This window comes from Sinocyclocheilus anshuiensis, unplaced genomic scaffold (genome assembly GCF_001515605.1).
Source record: "Sinocyclocheilus anshuiensis isolate Anshui unplaced genomic scaffold, SAMN03320099.WGS_v1.1 scaffold1709, whole genome shotgun sequence".
Classification (NCBI taxonomy): domain Eukaryota; kingdom Metazoa; phylum Chordata; class Actinopteri; order Cypriniformes; family Cyprinidae; genus Sinocyclocheilus; species Sinocyclocheilus anshuiensis.
In genome coordinates, this window is record NW_015541051.1 from 842,527 (window position 1) to 860,516 (window position 17,990).

The 17,990-nt window shown below is 36.9% G+C and overlaps 1 protein-coding gene across 1 annotated transcript in view; it reads left to right on the forward strand.

The window, feature by feature from the left end:
- Window positions 1-17,270, forward strand: part of LOC107690632 (sodium leak channel non-selective protein-like) — a gene marked incomplete at its 3' end in the record, with an annotated part of 22,361 nt that extends 5,091 nt beyond the window's left edge. The window contains exons 4-11 of the mRNA XM_016489012.1: window positions 1,905-1,988; window positions 2,104-2,243; window positions 2,325-2,453; window positions 5,834-5,985; window positions 8,477-8,619; window positions 9,607-9,711; window positions 16,525-16,611; window positions 17,241-17,270. Coding sequence (XP_016344498.1) covers window positions 1,905-1,988; window positions 2,104-2,243; window positions 2,325-2,453; window positions 5,834-5,985; window positions 8,477-8,619; window positions 9,607-9,711; window positions 16,525-16,611; window positions 17,241-17,270 — 870 coding nt within the window. The remainder of the gene's footprint in view (window positions 1-1,904; window positions 1,989-2,103; window positions 2,244-2,324; window positions 2,454-5,833; window positions 5,986-8,476; window positions 8,620-9,606; window positions 9,712-16,524; window positions 16,612-17,240) is intronic.
- Between the last annotated feature and the right edge of the window lie 720 nt (window positions 17,271-17,990).

The window sequence follows — 17,990 nt, forward strand, 5'->3', positions numbered from 1 at the left end:
AGCATTATAACCCCAATTTGCTATTGTGTGCTGCGCATTTTACTGAGGACAGCTTCCACAACATGAGGGAGTACAGTGCCGGATTCGCCCAAAAGTTTTTGTTGAAAGACGGAGCAAGGGGCGTGGCAGTACTGAAACACTGTCTAAGCTGTTCGCCAATCACAACGCACTGGGACAGCTAACCAATCACAACACATTTTGTTTTTCGGAAGGCGGACCTTCATCAAAGCCGGAACTAATCGAGCCGTTTGTGCCAGGCTGGGGAGAAAGGTATTTTAATAATGTAAATTATGTGAAAAATAATGCATTTTTCGAACCACCAAGCATGAGAGCATGTTCTAGTACTCCCCCAAAACAAAATCAAGACTTTGTAAAAGAGCATAATAGGACCCCTTTAACTCAGTTAATTAGGCCAGTATATTTGTTTTGTATTTCCATCTTTTGGGTGCATGTTATGATCTGTGACATTCAGTGACATGTTGTTTTCTTTATCACTGTTAGCAGGTATATTTTTGACATTAGGTATATTCTGGACTCGGAGACATGATTAGTTGGTAATGCAGTAGTCTAAGCACTGAATTAATGTAAATAATTCATTATCTGTTGCGAATTAGGCCATCTATTTTAATCTAAGTAACGCATTCATCAGCACAAACAATATTCCAAATTCAATCTCTGCCAGTTGCTGTTAATAAAGTCAGTCAGACCTTCACTTAGTTTTTAAGCTATCCATTTAATAAATCATGGTTTTTGGTCTACTAATTTAGTGTGAGATCTGAGCACGATAGCTAATTAGAGGCTCTGAAATCCCAGGGGATTTCTGGGCAGATGTCTTGGGAACAAGTGCTTCAGCCAATGAAGCATCTGTCTCTCTATCTAAGAAAAGCCACCAGTGCATGAAGGCAATCTGCACTCAAGCAAACAAACCTGAGCATGTCACACCTCTGATGTCATTTCCTGTGGACCAGCTGTGCGTGTGAATATGTAGTTGACATGATAAACCCTGTGTTGTGACATGCAGCAATTCATTTAAAACAAATCTTTAATGACCTTAAATGTATATTTAGAGGATATATGGAATATTTTTACTTTAAAAAGTATAAATATATGTACTACCATTCAGCGGTTTGGGGTCGGTAAGATATTTGAATGTTTTAAGCTTTTTAATGCTCACCCAAGGCTGCCTTTATTTGATCAGAAATACAGTAAAACAGTAATATTGCAGTTTTTTCCTATTTTAATATATTTTTGTCACATGATCCTTCAGAAATCAATCTAATATGCTGATTGAAAACAGTTGTGCTGCTTAATATTTTTTTTGGAAACCATGATACATTTTTTCCTGGATTCTTTGATAAATAGAATGTTCAAAAGAAGTGAACTATTTGAAATAGTAATGAATTAGTCACATTATAAATTTGAAATGAATTAGTCACATTATAAATGTCTTTACTGATTTTATTTCTTTAACTAGACATTTAAAATCATAACAGGACTATTTAAAATTAAAATTTGAAAGCTTAAAAGAAATGCTTAAGAGACCAGTAACATGAATGAGAATATGGGTATGTTATGCATCCACTACCTGAATATAAAGGACTCCTAGCTCCTGTTTTTGGTTTGTCATTATTATTTACTGTATACTTTGTGTGCTTTACCATTAGAGACATAGTTTGATAGTTCTCATTACATACCTAAACCATGTTTAGGTCTTCTAGTGCACACTTGTTAGTCCATGTCTGGCAGGATAAATACTCTGAAGTGCTCACACTTCTGTTTGCTGAATTTCTCTGGCTCTGTTGTTTACAGCTGCCACAATCTTTCATTAAACCTCCGGACCAGCTGCCACTCACCTGTGGACTTTCATTTACAGCCTGTGTCTTATCACCTGCCTCTGTTTCCAGGGAGAGAACTCCTATGTTAAAGACCACTGGTGCGTGTTTGATGGCTTTATGGTGGTGTTCCTCTGGGTCTCTCTTGTGCTTCAGGTAAGGAAATTATCTTCAGTGTTATTTCCCAAGTAAATTGTTTCTTTCAAATTAAAAAGAACTGAGCTCCATAGGGAACTCCACTCATCCACTTGTTCGTCTGAATGGTCTCAAGGTGTTTGAAATAGCAGAGATTGTGGACCAAATGTCACCCTGGGGAATGTTACGCATACCGAGGGCCCTCATTATGATCCGAGCCTTCCGAATCTACTTCCGATTTGAACTGCCGCGTTCCCGCATAACCAACATTCTCAAGTAAGAGCCCCACGAGCCCAAAGAATGTGAGAAATGGCAGCTTGTTTCCATATCAGCCACTTAAAATTCACTTCCTCTCAGGCGGTCGGGGGAGCAGATTTGGAGTGTGTCCATATTTTTGCTCTTCTTCCTGCTCCTGTATGGAATCCTGGGGGTTCAGATGTTTGGAACCTTCAATCATCACTGCGTCACCAATGAAAGACAGAAAGGGTAAGCACGTTTCAGCACTATTTTCTTTAAACTATGGAACCTGTTTTTACAACAGGATATTAAAAAGGTTAAAAAAATTAAATATTTAATAATTAAAAAGGCAATAAAAAAAAGTAAAATTATATAATATAATATAACAATTATTTTTAAAAAATTTAAAAGGTAATTGTGACTTGATATCTCATAATTCGGACTTTTTTCTCATGAGTTTACATCTCGCAGTTCTGTTTTTTGTTTCCACCATGAAATAAAAAATAAAAAGGTAAAAAAACTTTTTTTATCTAAGAATTCTGACTTTTGTCTGCACTTATATCTCGCAATATCTGAGATATAAACTCATAATTCTAAGAAAAATAGCCTGAATTGTGAGATAAAAAAATAATTTTATAATTACTTTTTGCTATTTTTTATCCCGTGGCAGAAACAAGCTTCCATATTAAATAAAATAAAATCAACTGTCTTAGATTTAACTTAATAGCCCAAGAAGTCAAGAACTGCTCTTTGTGTGGGGAGTTTTATCACACTCCTTTTGGTTTATTATCCCTGGGATGAATCAGGGGATTTAACATTATGCTGCAATTTTTCGTGGCATCAGTGCGAGATAAGAAGTATGCGTCTGTTGCTGTACACCTCCCACACACATCTGTTCCTTGGAATATAAATCCCATCAACAGCTGTAAATGGTATTAATAACAGATCATCATTTTCATCGTGTGATGTCACGGCCTCATAAACACTAAACAGTAAGAACAGCCACATTATATGATACGTTTTTCTGAATTTCTCATTTCACATGGAGGTGCTTGATAAGCCAACAGAAATTAATGTCTAAAAATTAACAGTAAATCTTGCTGGAACACTCGCACGCATCCCAACTTAAGGGCGTGACGAAAGCAGTGTTGAGCGCAGTCTTAATGCAGTGTGTGTATGGAGCTGTGGAGGTGGTTCTCTTTTAAAACCCAGGCCTATTTAATATTCCTTTGCAAATGAGTGGCATGTCAGAGCCGGCTCTAAAACAAAGAGCCTAAACCATAAGCAACAGAGGAGTGTGCTGAGCACTAATCACAATAATTAACGTTTCCTGTATTGCCTGGGCGTCGTGCACATGCTCGCCTCTTTTCAGCAGCCTGGCCTCAATCCGTCTATGTGCATGAGAGAAAAGAGCTCCTATACTGCAAGATATCTCACCCTGTACTGGCATTCAACATATTATTATTCAAAACGGGTTAGGCACAGGTTAAAAATATTTACAATATTGAATATGTGTGTACGGGCAGGATTTTCATGCATCACTCAAGTGGAAGTGTATTTCAGAAAAACTCATGGTTGATTATCTTGCAGAACTACAGTACAGGTGCATCTCAATAAATTAGAATGTCGTGGAAAAGTTCATTTATTTCAGTAATTCAACTCAAATGTCCTTGGCACAGAGTAGCAGGGATTTGAATTACACAGGGATTCAATGGAATAAATGTGCAAGGGAGTTTACCAGACTCGTGTCTGTTGGGGATACATTTTTAGATTTCATGACATGACGTTTTATTTTTCAGGTGCTTAAATATGGATGAGAACAGGCCTCATGACCTTGCCAATCATAAACTGTCACCTTGTTCAGAAAATGTCCCACAAATTTCTCTCAATTACAGACATAGGCTACAGCATGTTATGACAGGTGATCAATATGATACAATCTCTTTTTCTGTCTCTATGCCATTTAAGACACATTATTTGCTAACTTTTTTTTTTAAATCATAAAAAATATTAATCAAAAGGCATGTCCATTTTCAAATGAAATGAATAATTTATGGTGCTATTAGTATCTTTTGAGTTGTGTTTGCTATCAGTTTCTTCACAGGGATGATCTCTTCGGCGGATTATTTATCACTGTATAATCAGAGCTATTTTGATTCGCCGTTGTGTCTCTTATTGGCCTTTGTGATACTGCAATCAATGATCCCCACTCATTTCGGAGTCCTTAATAAATAGGGCTGCACGATTAATCGCATGCGATATTTAACGCGCATTGCAGCCCTATTAATAAACAATTTGAAAGCATGTCTGGTGAGCCAATTTGAACGCATTAATTTTCATTAGAGACATCAAGTGTCTCCTGAAGTAACACCTGTGGCCCAAACTAAAGCCGCCTGTGTGTGTTAATAGAATAGGTATATTACCATCTTACCCGAAATACCATGTAAGGTTCCATTAATGTCATAAGAAAAATACTGTTGTCATTTCTATTTAGAATGCTAAATACTGTTCTGTTTATACTGTTCAGTTACCAAAGAGCAGATATAACCTAAGCAACATATAAAAAAGAAAATCTGAAAATCTGAGAGCATGAAAGTAGCAGGAAAGAATACAATTTAATCCCTTGTAGCTTCAAATGTTATCTGTCACTATAGTAACAAACATTAATCTCAAGAACAGGATTGAATTTAGTAAAAAAATGAATTTTTCTCTTGTTTTCCAGTCAAATATCTGAACACCCTTAAAACATTAACATTTATTAAAGATAATTTGAGAGCTTAAATTGCATAAGACATGTTTTCAGACAATATATATTATTTTTGTACCCTTTGGCAAATAGTATTTAATGAGTTTTATGTTTAAAACAAGAAACAAAAGTACCAATAAAGATAATTTAATTGTATATATTCTCTCTGAATATAAGTCTTCACAAGTAAATGTTTTAACAAAATCCTGTTTTATTAAAATAAAGAAACAAATATAGTGTGTTTGTGTGTGTGTGTGTGTGTGTGTGTGTGTGTGTGTGTGTGTGTGTGTGTGTGAACAAGAACAGAAAAACAGATTTAAACAAAATTGTGTTTCTGTTCTAAACTTCATTTCTTTTAATTGTCTAAAATGTGCAATCTACTGCATTAAATTATGTAGAGCAAATGTGAGCTCAAAAATACTTTTTGCTGTTAACAAACTGGATTCCCAGCATGCTTTGCATTTTGCATGGGACTTAATGTGAAGAGTGAAAATGTCATTATTTTATGTGTTTTAGAGCAAGACAAGAAAAGGGGGAGACTTGATATTGTTTAATGTTCTGGGTGTATTGATACAAGTATTCGTTCAAGTAATTGATATTATATATAATATATAGTATTATATGTAATACTTTTTAAATATGTATTTAATAATTTATTTATATAAACTCCTGTGTCCTGTACAGGGCAATTAGAATCACACGTGTTAGTAAATACGGTTGTAAGTCCTAAATGCTGACTGTGTAAATGTTGCCAGAGAGGAGCAGGATAACATTGCTAGTCTGTGAGAAAACGCCAGATGGCCTGTTACAATATAATGGTTAATTTGATCAGATTTAACATTTGATGATGATTCTTTGAAAACACACTCTGGTCTTTTTCCAGTAATGTGACATGGAACAGCCTGGCGATCCCTGATACACACTGCTCTCCGAACGGGGAGGGTTATCAGTGTCTGACGGGGTTTAAGTGTGTGGATCTGGAAGACTTGGGACTCAGCAGACAGGAACTCGGATACAGTGGCTTCAATGAGCTTGGTGAGTCATTGTGATGCCATTGAAGTCATTGTCATTGTCATTGGTGAGTGACATTTGTCCATCTGCAATGATAAAATGATGTTTGTAATTTTGTTTATTTTCTGTGAATTTTTATTATTAGTTTTTCTTTATCTCTCTCTAGTTTGCACCTGGAAATTTCTTCTGCTGTTGCTAAAAATCTAATATTATGAATATAAATATGAATTATGAATATCATTGAATTTCTTCCTTAAAGCCAGATTGGACACCCCTGGCATACACTAAAAGCATTTTCCCTGGCCTATTTATTAGGAAATTTGAATTAGCATCGTTTAGTTTTAGTGGTCTGTGGAAAATTATACCATCTCTGCCCATTATTTACAGTGATTAAGAGCAATTATGCCCTTTTTTGACTAAGTGTGATTAATTGTAGCATTGTTGGCTGAAGTATTTTCAGTTGATCTATGCATAGTGTGCAAGCAAACATAAACAGATAAATGCCCTCTGTCGCTGCATTTAGGAAATGTAATATTTTCAGCAAAGCTTATATTTCAAAGCATTGTGAAGGCAGCTTCACAAATAGACCAGTTTATTTAAGCACCTTGATCTGTACGAAGCAGCATGTCACATTTTTATCTCTCCCATTTGAGATAAATCCACTAGAAAGGTACACAGAGCAATGCTACTAATCTCCAAATAGCCATGAAGGGAGGCTTTTCCATAAAAAAACAGTTGTGGCTTTGAACCGTTGACTTACAGAACATAGAGATCTGCGAAAGGGCCCTTCTTTGTCCTCTTTATAGAGTTCAGTACACAGATAAGTCATGTGTAAGTCAACCAGAACCGCTCCTGCATCAGTGATCTTCAGCCCAATAGTGTTCAGTGTCGTCCATTCATCCGTGTTCACAGTGCGGTTTGCAGCCTCAACAACAATGCCTTTTTTGGGGCTTCCAAGATTCATGGATGCAGAAGCATAAAGTATGATTGGGAAAAAGTCCAATGTCAGGGTTAATATATTTTATTTTTCTGCTAATCCAATTGGACTGCCAATATTTTCACTGACCCCACCACAAAATTAAGTCCCATGTTTGTTTTTTAATTTAAACGAGTTAATTATTTAAATGCATCTATTTTATTTACATTAAATCTCTAATTTGTCTTGGTTTTATTCAATTAAATTAATTTAAAACAGTATTAACTGAGTTGTGGGAATATAGTCAAATCTTTTGGAATATCAATGTTCAAGGATTGCTGAGCTATTGTTTTGTTTTCTTACAAAAATGTAAGTCTTAGTATTCTCTCTTAGGCCATTCAGGATGAAATGGGAATAGAGTTTCTTTTTTCCTTTTGCTAGGCATCTCTGGACACAGTGATTTATCCCTAAGTGATTTTTAATGGGAGTCCTTAGTTTGCCAAGTGCATTTCCCTCTAATTCTTTTAGGGAAGGACTCTGTTACTGTTTATACTGAAGTATGTGCTTTATCTAATGTGAATTACATATCGATTGAACACAGTTTTTTAGACAAAGCCAAGTGAATAGTTTACAGTACTTCATTAATATAGGTCCCTGTAAAGGATATGTTGTATGGTTGGTGAAGCTAACCTTTACAGGGCTCTGCCAGTGTCCTTGGCCCATTCTGCCCCTGGACCTGGTGGGAAATGGCAGGAAGCAGAACTGAGTGGCATGCTTCCTGCTGGCCTTTGGCACGGCATCATGGGTCACCGTGAGTGCAGAGATAACATCATTGAGGGCTTGGAACTAGAGAGCATCTCAAACACTGTGTGTATGAAATAATGGTGTAAATGCTGTGTAAGAAACAGTGTTATATACTAGTATCTATTCATATTTTTTATTAAATTTTAGTTGCACAATATATTTATATAATGTATATTAAAATTTTGGTTTTAGTAACTTTATTATGTGATAGTGCCATAATGATGGTCATCCCTATTAATTTTTACCGTATGGAAAAGATAATGAAATACTGAGCTAAACATCTCTTTTGTGTAACACAGGGCTTGGAACAGTGTGAGGATGGCTAAATAACAGAATTAATACTGTAAATAACAACAGACTATTCATTTAAGTTCCTTGAGGATTTGTCCTCGTTCCTCTCATCTTTTATGAAGAAATCACACGTGTATGATTAAAACGACATAATACAACATAGCCATGAAAGCAATCTCTCCTTGATTGTGTAGTTCTTAATTTAGCCTAGTTCCTTTGATACACAGATACTTTTACACTCCAGCACAACATGGAATCAGTGAGTACTTCAAAAGTGAGGATAACCATCTCATTCATCTGTTTGGAGAGAGAAGCACATAGCTGGGTAATAGGAAGCACCTGACAAGGTCCGCTAATGCCAAGACTGTTTATGTCTGAATTTTTGTGTCTCAGTGCCCAGTCAGACCACTCTGGGGGCACAAGAACATCTCAGACATGGGCTTCTCCCCCTCCTCTGTCTTATCGCGTCCCCATCGTGACCCTTCTTGTTATCTCCTCTTGCAGGCACCAGTATATTCACTGTATATGAGGCCGCGTCTCAGGAGGGATGGGTCTTCATCATGTATCGAGCCATCGACAGCTTCCCACGCTGGCGCTCGTATTTCTACTTCATCACGCTCATCTTCTTCCTCGCCTGGCTGGTCAAGGTGGAAAAATCCTTTTCTTCTCACACCAGCGAAAATGTAGTCATAATCTGCACATGGGTCCTTCTTCATTTCTAGACATAGAAAAGTGAGGGTTATTCTAGGAGTCTAATATATTGTGTTATATTATACTTTGGGTGTTAAATTTTTTTAATGCAGTGCAGTTATTGTGTGCATACACGACCAGTGAGAAGTTTGGTGTCAGTAAGCTTAATAAAGGTTTTTGTAACAATACGTAACATTGGCTCACCAAAGATGCATTTATTTGATCAAAAATACAATAAAACAGAAATAGTATTACATTTTAAAATAACTGTTTTTATATTATTTTAATATATTTTAAAATATTTATTTCTGTGATGGCAAAGCTGAATTTTCAGAAGTCATTAGTCTTCAGAGTCACTTGATCCTTCAGAAATCATTATAATATGCATTATAATAACATTTCTTCTTATTATAAATATTTAGAACAGTTGTGATGCTTTTTTGTGATATGTTTCTTTTTTCAGGATTCTTTGATGTATAGAAAGTTTGTACATTTTATTTGTTTTAAATGTCTTTGCTATGACTTTTTATAAATATAATCATCCATAATCATCCTTGCTCAGTAGGCATTAATTAATTAATTAATTAATGAATAAGTATTAATTACTTTAAAAAACTGACTTTTGAAAGGTAGTGTGGACCTCAGTGGAAAAAAAAAATTATGACTTGACCCCATTTAGTTTACATAGTTAAGGAATGTTCAGGGTTCAATGCAAGTTAAGCTCTGCTGAAAGGAAATCAGTTTGTAACAAACAGAATTAAACCTCATTAAATGTTGAAGATGACAGTGTTACATATGATATATTATATCAATTTGATCATTAACACAGATCTGTTTTCACACTTTTCACTTATATGCCAGACAACAAGAACAAGCATTTCAATAAAATCATAATTTCTGGGCATTTATTAACTTTTTGTAATTTCTTTTGCTTGTGTTCCTAGAATGTGTTCATCGCTGTGATTATAGAAACGTTTGCTGAGATCAGAGTGCAGTTCCAGCCGATGTGGGGATCCCGGAGCAGCACCACGTCAACAGCTACTACACAGGTAAACCAAACACACTTGCGCACATGTGCACAAAAATCAGCCTTTGGTGTATGACTCATTTCCCATTTTTGTTAATATCTTTGATCAATATGTATGGGCAGATGTAATTAAACCAACTAAAGCAAAAATATCAAAACCAATCAATATCAGCATTTATGATTATTAAGCACAGACCAACGCAGACATCTGAAGGAATTCTTCCCATAATTCTCTGGAGGCTTTGAGTCTGGCTTCCCTGGCCTTCAGCAGGCAGGATACACCCAGCAGCAAGCTGTTTTTTTTTATAAATCTGGCTGCTTGTCAGGTGGGGGCCCCGAACGGCACAGAGAGATCTGATCGGGCGGCTGGCAGACTCAGGGGTGAGTCATAGAGGAACGTTGCTGAAAGTGCAACAGACCGAAAGAGAGGAAAAGACAGAGTGTGTGTGTTTGCAGTTCTGTCATTCAGCCTAAATTTGATGTGACTGATCAACTGAAAGGATAGAAAGAATCAATTAACCCTAAATGCACTTGCTTTCCTGCCTGCAATCCTCTCCTGTGGGGAAACCTGTCCTGTTGATTTTATACAACCATCGCCTACCTAATGTTTGGTGAGAAATTCACACTAACTAAGCTAATGGTGCAAATGCACAGAAAATCTGGAGCGGGGGCGTGGTGTGAAAAGTTGTGTGTGTAATTGTGTGAACTGAGGCATAGTGTCTCCCTGACTGCGCCAGTCACAGTGCCAGAGCCAGTCCTGGAGCAGAGCCTTAGAGGTTGGCATAAGTGGAGCTGGCAACACTTTTGGCAGCACAGGAGTGACCTGACCACCCTTATTCAAGTCTTATGGCTGTAGAAGTGCCCTCTGGGAAAAAGAACGGCTATAGCACACAACATTTATTCCAGCACTGCTTTAATGGGTTAAATCTCCGGAAGAAATATCTGATGCATGTGATCTCAAAATAAAACCAACAAAAACAAATCATGAAGAAAACGAAAGGATCTCTGAATTTGTCATTACTGTAATCCAAAATGAATCTTATTTTTGTTACTAGAATAAAGTAATGACAATCAACCAGTTTGAAGTTTTTAAATTAATATACAGTAAATAATCCTAGGATATATAAATATTATATAATGAAATCTATAATTTCATATGCATGTGTATTTAGTTTTTATTTTATTTCTATTATATTATTTTTAAAAAACTGTTTTATATACCATTCAAAAGTTTGTATATTTAAATCGGCAAGATTTTTTGATGTTTTGTGAAAGATGCTTACCAAGGCTACATTTATTTATTTGATCAAAAATACAGTAAAACAATAATATTGTGAACTATGTTTGCCTATTTTGTGTTTGTTTTCTATTTTAATATATTTTAAAATGACAATTATTTCTGTGATGGCAAAGCTAAATTTTCAGCAGTCATTACTCCAAGACAATTATTTTATCGCGCATTAATGCAGTTTTTTTATTATTATGAAAGTCCGTTGCTCACTAGCTCTGAATACACATACAGACAAACCATGGGTCACAGGAGGGGTGGGATGTTGATCAGTACTGGCTTGTGATGGGTGTCATTACGCGTCTCAACCAATGAGAGCATTTGGGAAGCACGGGAAGACAGCAGAGAAGCGCTCTCGCTCAGCACAGTTGAGTGCATCGTTTTGTTAACTTTATTATTTTGAGTCATTTGGGACGTGGTAACACACGGCCCTCTCACAATATATTGCTTTACAGATCTATCACTCTTGCCGCTCAGAAATCATGCTGCACGTATCAGATGTTCCACGCTCCAGTGCGGTTAGCGCTCACACTACATGCGTACCGCGCCCGAGCCCAACTGAACCGCGCTCTGGCCCACCCCTTCCAAACGAGCCAGGGCCGGCTAAACGAACCGCGCCCGAGTGCGGAACGGAGAGATCACACTAGTCAAACGAACCGGGCTTTGGGGGTCAAACGCGCTCGGGCACAGTTAAGATTGCCTAGTGTGAGTACACACTTATTCTCCCGCATTCCGCACACACGAGTCTCTACCCACCCGCACCCGCATTAATTTGATTCCATTAATGTTATAAGTTGAGATTTACAATAAATATTTTAACTGCTACTATGAAAAAGGAATAGTGCTGTAAAAAAGCACCTTATTTCTTTAAAGTGTTTGCAAACCAAATGTTATAGCACTTTTGTTCATATAGCAGTACTTTTAAATGAAAAAAGTGCAAAATACACTACTTTTGAATGCATTATTGAATGTTGTGCATAATGCGATTAATCGCGATTAATCGCAGACAATCATGCGATTAATCACGATTAAAACATTTTATCATTGCCCAACACTAATATATATTGTATATTATAATACAGTATATAATATATATTGTAACAAAATAAAAGTCTTACTCTCACCTTTGATAATGTTTTTGTCAATCCTTGTTGAGTAAGTTTTAAATACTTAAATTTTTTTTTTTACAAAAGTATTGAGACACACCTCTCAATTATTGAATTTAGTTGTTTCAGTCAGGCCTATTACCACAGGTGAAAAGTGGACACGTTTAGCAACAGCAGCAACACACCGTCACCAAGTGCTGAGGCGCATGGTGCATAAAAGTCACTACACTCTGCTGATTCCATAGAACTAAACTTCCACTGCCATTAAAATCAGCACAAACTGTGTGGCTGGAGCTTTATGGAAGCAGCTGCATGTAAGCCTCACATCACCAAGTGCAATGCCAATTGTCAGATGGAGTGATGTAAAGCACGCCACCACTGGACTCTGGAGCAGTGGAAACACGTTCTGTGGAGTGACGAACCACGCTTCTTTGTTTGACAGTCTGGTGGGCGAGTCTGGGTTTGGCGGAATCTAGGAGAATGTTATATATATAGTAAAAAAATAATGAATAAGCAATGATAATGGCTATATGGCCACGAATTCTTAAAATGGAAAACAGTTCAATTGCAAATCTACAGTAAAGTTTTGCAAAAGCAATAAGGCAAATCTCATTCTGAGGACACAAAGTTGAATTGTCTTCAGTAGCATACAGTTTTCCAAGCCCATTGCCATTTATGAAACTTTGAATCGATTCCTTATCTGTAATGTCTGCAGCGAAAACAGTATAATGTATTTTTTAGCTTTTGGTCTAGGTAAGGCTATACTAAGGTGCTGACACTTCACAGGGAGAAATAGCAAAGGAATGTGTGAAAGTTCATTTGCACTGTCTTTGTCTACCTGTTTGTATATATATATAAAAAAATATTTTTACAAAAATTTTACATTGGTACTGACAATTTTTACGTTTACTGTATCTCTGGGTTAACAGTAATTTTAAATGTCAAGTTTTAAAAAATGTTAACTGTTGACTGTTGTAAAGAAGTTATATGTTTGTACAATTTAGGACTTGCGTTTATTAAAGCTAGCTGCAATGTTATTGACCCCATGAATTTGCAAATAAGAGTAATAACCCAGGGTTTATAAATCTAAAGTGTGAAATGTCGAACTCTGACTACCCAGGATTAAAAATTACTCTGAGTTGACAAATTCAAGTGTGAAAGTTGATCAGTACTGGCTTGTGATGGGTGTCATTACGCGTCTCAACCAATGAGAGCATTTGGGAAGCACGGGAAGACAGCAGAGAAGCGCTCTCGCTCAGCACAGTTGAGTGCATCGTTTTGTTAACTTTATTATTTTGAGTCATTTGGGACGTGGTAACACACGGCCCTCTCACAATATATTGCTTTACAGATCTATCACTCTTGCCGCTCAGAAATCATGCTGCACGTATCAGATGTTCCACGCTCCAGTGCGGTTAGCGCTCACACTACATGCGTACCGCGCCCGAGCCCAACTGAACCGCGCTCTGGCCCACCCCTTCCAAACGAGCCAGGGCCGGCTAAACGAACCGCGCCCGAGTGCGGAACGGAGAGATCACACTAGTCAAACGAACCGGGCTTTGGGGGTCAAACGCGCTCGGGCACAGTTAAGATTGCCTAGTGTGAGTACACACTTATTCTCCCGCATTCCGCACACACGAGTCTCTACCCACCCGCACCCGCATTAATTTGATTCCATTAATGTTATAAGTTGAGATTTACAATAAATATTTTAACTGCTACTATGAAAAAGGAATAGTGCTGTAAAAAAGCACCTTATTTCTTTAAAGTGTTTGCAAACCAAATGTTATAGCACTTTTGTTCATATAGCAGTACTTTTAAATGAAAAAAGTGCAAAATACACTACTTTTGAATGCATTATTGAATGTTGTGCATAATGCGATTAATCGCGATTAATCGCAGACAATCATGCGATTAATCACGATTAAAACATTTTATCATTGCCCAACACTAATATATATTGTATATTATAATACAGTATATAATATATATTGTAACAAAATAAAAGTCTTACTCTCACCTTTGATAATGTTTTTGTCAATCCTTGTTGAGTAAGTTTTAAATACTTAAATTTTTTTTTTTACAAAAGTATTGAGACACACCTCTCAATTATTGAATTTAGTTGTTTCAGTCAGGCCTATTACCACAGGTGAAAAGTGGACACGTTTAGCAACAGCAGCAACACACCGTCACCAAGTGCTGAGGCGCATGGTGCATAAAAGTCACTACACTCTGCTGATTCCATAGAACTAAACTTCCACTGCCATTAAAATCAGCACAAACTGTGTGGCTGGAGCTTTATGGAAGCAGCTGCATGTAAGCCTCACATCACCAAGTGCAATGCCAATTGTCAGATGGAGTGATGTAAAGCACGCCACCACTGGACTCTGGAGCAGTGGAAACACGTTCTGTGGAGTGACGAACCACGCTTCTTTGTTTGACAGTCTGGTGGGCGAGTCTGGGTTTGGCGGAATCTAGGAGAATGTTATATATATAGTAAAAAAATAATGAATAAGCAATGATAATGGCTATATGGCCACGAATTCTTAAAATGGAAAACAGTTCAATTGCAAATCTACAGTAAAGTTTTGCAAAAGCAATAAGGCAAATCTCATTCTGAGGACACAAAGTTGAATTGTCTTCAGTAGCATACAGTTTTCCAAGCCCATTGCCATTTATGAAACTTTGAATCGATTCCTTATCTGTAATGTCTGCAGCGAAAACAGTATAATGTATTTTTTAGCTTTTGGTCTAGGTAAGGCTATACTAAGGTGCTGACACTTCACAGGGAGAAATAGCAAAGGAATGTGTGAAAGTTCATTTGCACTGTCTTTGTCTACCTGTTTGTATATATATATAAAAAAATATTTTTACAAAAATTTTACATTGGTACTGACAATTTTTACGTTTACTGTATCTCTGGGTTAACAGTAATTTTAAATGTCAAGTTTTAAAAAATGTTAACTGTTGACTGTTGTAAAGAAGTTATATGTTTGTACAATTTAGGACTTGCGTTTATTAAAGCTAGCTGCAATGTTATTGACCCCATGAATTTGCAAATAAGAGTAATAACCCAGGGTTTATAAATCTAAAGTGTGAAATGTCGAACTCTGACTACCCAGGATTAAAAATTACTCTGAGTTGACAAATTCAAGTGTGAAAACCCCAATAAGGCTCTTCGAATTTGCCCATAGAACTATAGACAGTGCTGTGACCTTGAAGACAAAATAGCTTTTCTATGTCTTAATTTTAATTACATTGAAATATCTTATTGAAGAAAAATCTCTTAGGGTACACAAAACCTTGTTTATTGAGTGTTAGACAATACGACTTGGAATGATGCCTTTAATCTGAAAGACGTAAAAAGAAAATAAGGTTCTCCTGGGGCCTCATGATACTCTTTGGCAAGATTTGCACCATCCCTTTTGTGACTGTCTTATAAAAAATAATATAATTCAATAAGGCCCCTTAAGAAGATTACCACATGAATGGCAAAGTTATAATTACAAGACTATGAGGGGAAACTTTTAAAATATCTATTTATGTAGGTAACCTTTTTAATCTGTCAGAGCTGAAAGGGCATTGTGAGCTTAATGACTGTCATTTCTCTTGGGTTTAATTGGTTATCTATTCTTCTGAACTGATAAAAGACAGACATAAGTGGAACAGCAGCAGTGCACATTAGGAACATAAGCACACTTTTAACTTCTGTGTGGAGGAGTGGGGATATGAACAATGGGAGGGGGGCACAAAATGCAGTCTGAAGCTTGATGTATGTTAGGAAAATGCATGGCAACATGTGACACATAGACGTGCATGTCATGTAACTCATCCCACTCCTTTTGTGCTGTGGCCATGAATAATGCATCGAATAATGTGGTTTGTTGAGGAGAGGTGGGCTATTAGTGTTCTAAACAATCAGTTTATTTCGATTTTCACATGGTGGACAATAACAAGGCGTCAAGTACAGAGTTGTCTGACAGTTCTGGGCTGTGTACATATGGATATGGGTAGCCTCTGTTGTTTGCCAGATTCAAGGTGCCTGCTGTAACATCCCTCCCTCCTCTAGTCCCTGCTGTCTCCGCCGCTGTCTCCTCGTATCTGTCACGGTGAAGTCATGGTGCATTTAGATTCTGAAATGTGAATAGATGCTCGCTGGATCATGAAGCCAATTTCTTGTGACCTTGCCTGTGTTTATAAAATGGTTATGAAGTTGGTGGAGAATTCCATTGAATATCATGTAATTGGCAGTTGTTTTTAAGATTGCCAATTGTCCTTGATGCCAACAAGTTTTTTTCCCCCAACTTATTTGTTATCAAATATGCATTTGTGTGTGTGTGTGTAGTAACTGACCAAAATGCCAATCATTCACAGTTGTTAACAATTTGCCCTCTCTTTCTCCTTTCTTTTCCTCTCTTTCCGTCTCTCCTCCTGGTGGCAGATGTTTCACGAGGACGCGTCTGGTGGACGGCAGCTCGTGGCGGTGGACGTGAATAAACCACATGGCCGGGCGCCTGCTTGCCTCCAGGTACCAGACATGCGATTTAATGGCACTGATGCCCCCGAACGTCAGCACACACTCAGTATTGCCTGACTGCCACATCTAATGCTACACTGCTGTGTGGGAGTGCAAGAAATGTGCTGCAGGCGGCCTGAACGCAATAGCCACATTTAGATTTTGCTCAAACTAGCTGGTATGATTTTGACAGAGCATGAATAGACTGTGGAATGAACACAGCAAAGTTTGCCTTCCCCCCTTTTGTGAGCCCAATTAAGCACATGCACAACACAAACTTACATACCTACATATTTGGATCATTCTTATGCATAATATCTCTGCAGAAGCATGAGAATTTCTTGATGTTTTTTCCCCTCTTATTTTACTTTAAATCAACATGAAATCAATACTGACCCCATTAGCGTTCCATTTACCATGTTCCTGGTCTTATTCTGCATGATTTTTAATACATGTGTAACCCAGGTCACTGACTACACTCTAAAAAAAGATGGTTCTTTAAAGGTTCTTTACATGCAGGAATGGTATTATTTAGAACCATAGTATTCTGAAGAACCCTTTTATGCTGAAATAGTTCTTTGTGTTAGAGTTTATGGTTCTTTGTTCCCGCCCTTTTTATTTTTCAAATCTGTAACTCAAAGCTCCTGATTACTGATTTTCTGGAGTTCAGTGATCCAACTACACAGACTGTCAACACACTCGCAACAGGTAAATGATTTCATTCTTAAATGTAAATACAAATTTAACTTTAAAATTGTAACTGGTTTCCAAACAAACATGTTCTTATCTCTTTTTTAGTTTTTGTTCACATATAAGTGTGTGCAGCTCTGCTAAGCTGTGGAAACTTCTTTCCTCCACAAAGTAAGTAAAAGAGACAATGAATTTATTACTAGGGCTTATGCATAAACATACCCAGCTATCCCATAACTTTATATTACTTTTTCCTTTTAACATGGTGAAATGCTCACATACTACTTTTGGCCTTCATAAACAATTGTTTTCACATAAACAAATGAAAGGAGACAAACTGTATATCTAAACTCAATTGTGCATTTCAGATGCTGTCACATCCTACAACCTAATCACCTGCAGAGAGAAACTGCCACTCAATCACACCAAAATACACATAATGATTAACTTAAAGGCATCATAGAGGATTGTGAAGTCATTCAATAATGTATTCTGCTAATAACTGTTGTTAGAACACTGTCATTTTTGCTACAATTTCACGTCATTAAAAAAATAAAAGTACCTAATTGACACATTGTTGTTGATGATGATGATGTTGTTGTTGTTGATTTTATGTAAAACCGTAATAGACACTTCAAGATATTATAAGACCAGGCAGATAGAGGGTTAAAAACAATATTAAAAAATAATATATACAAATA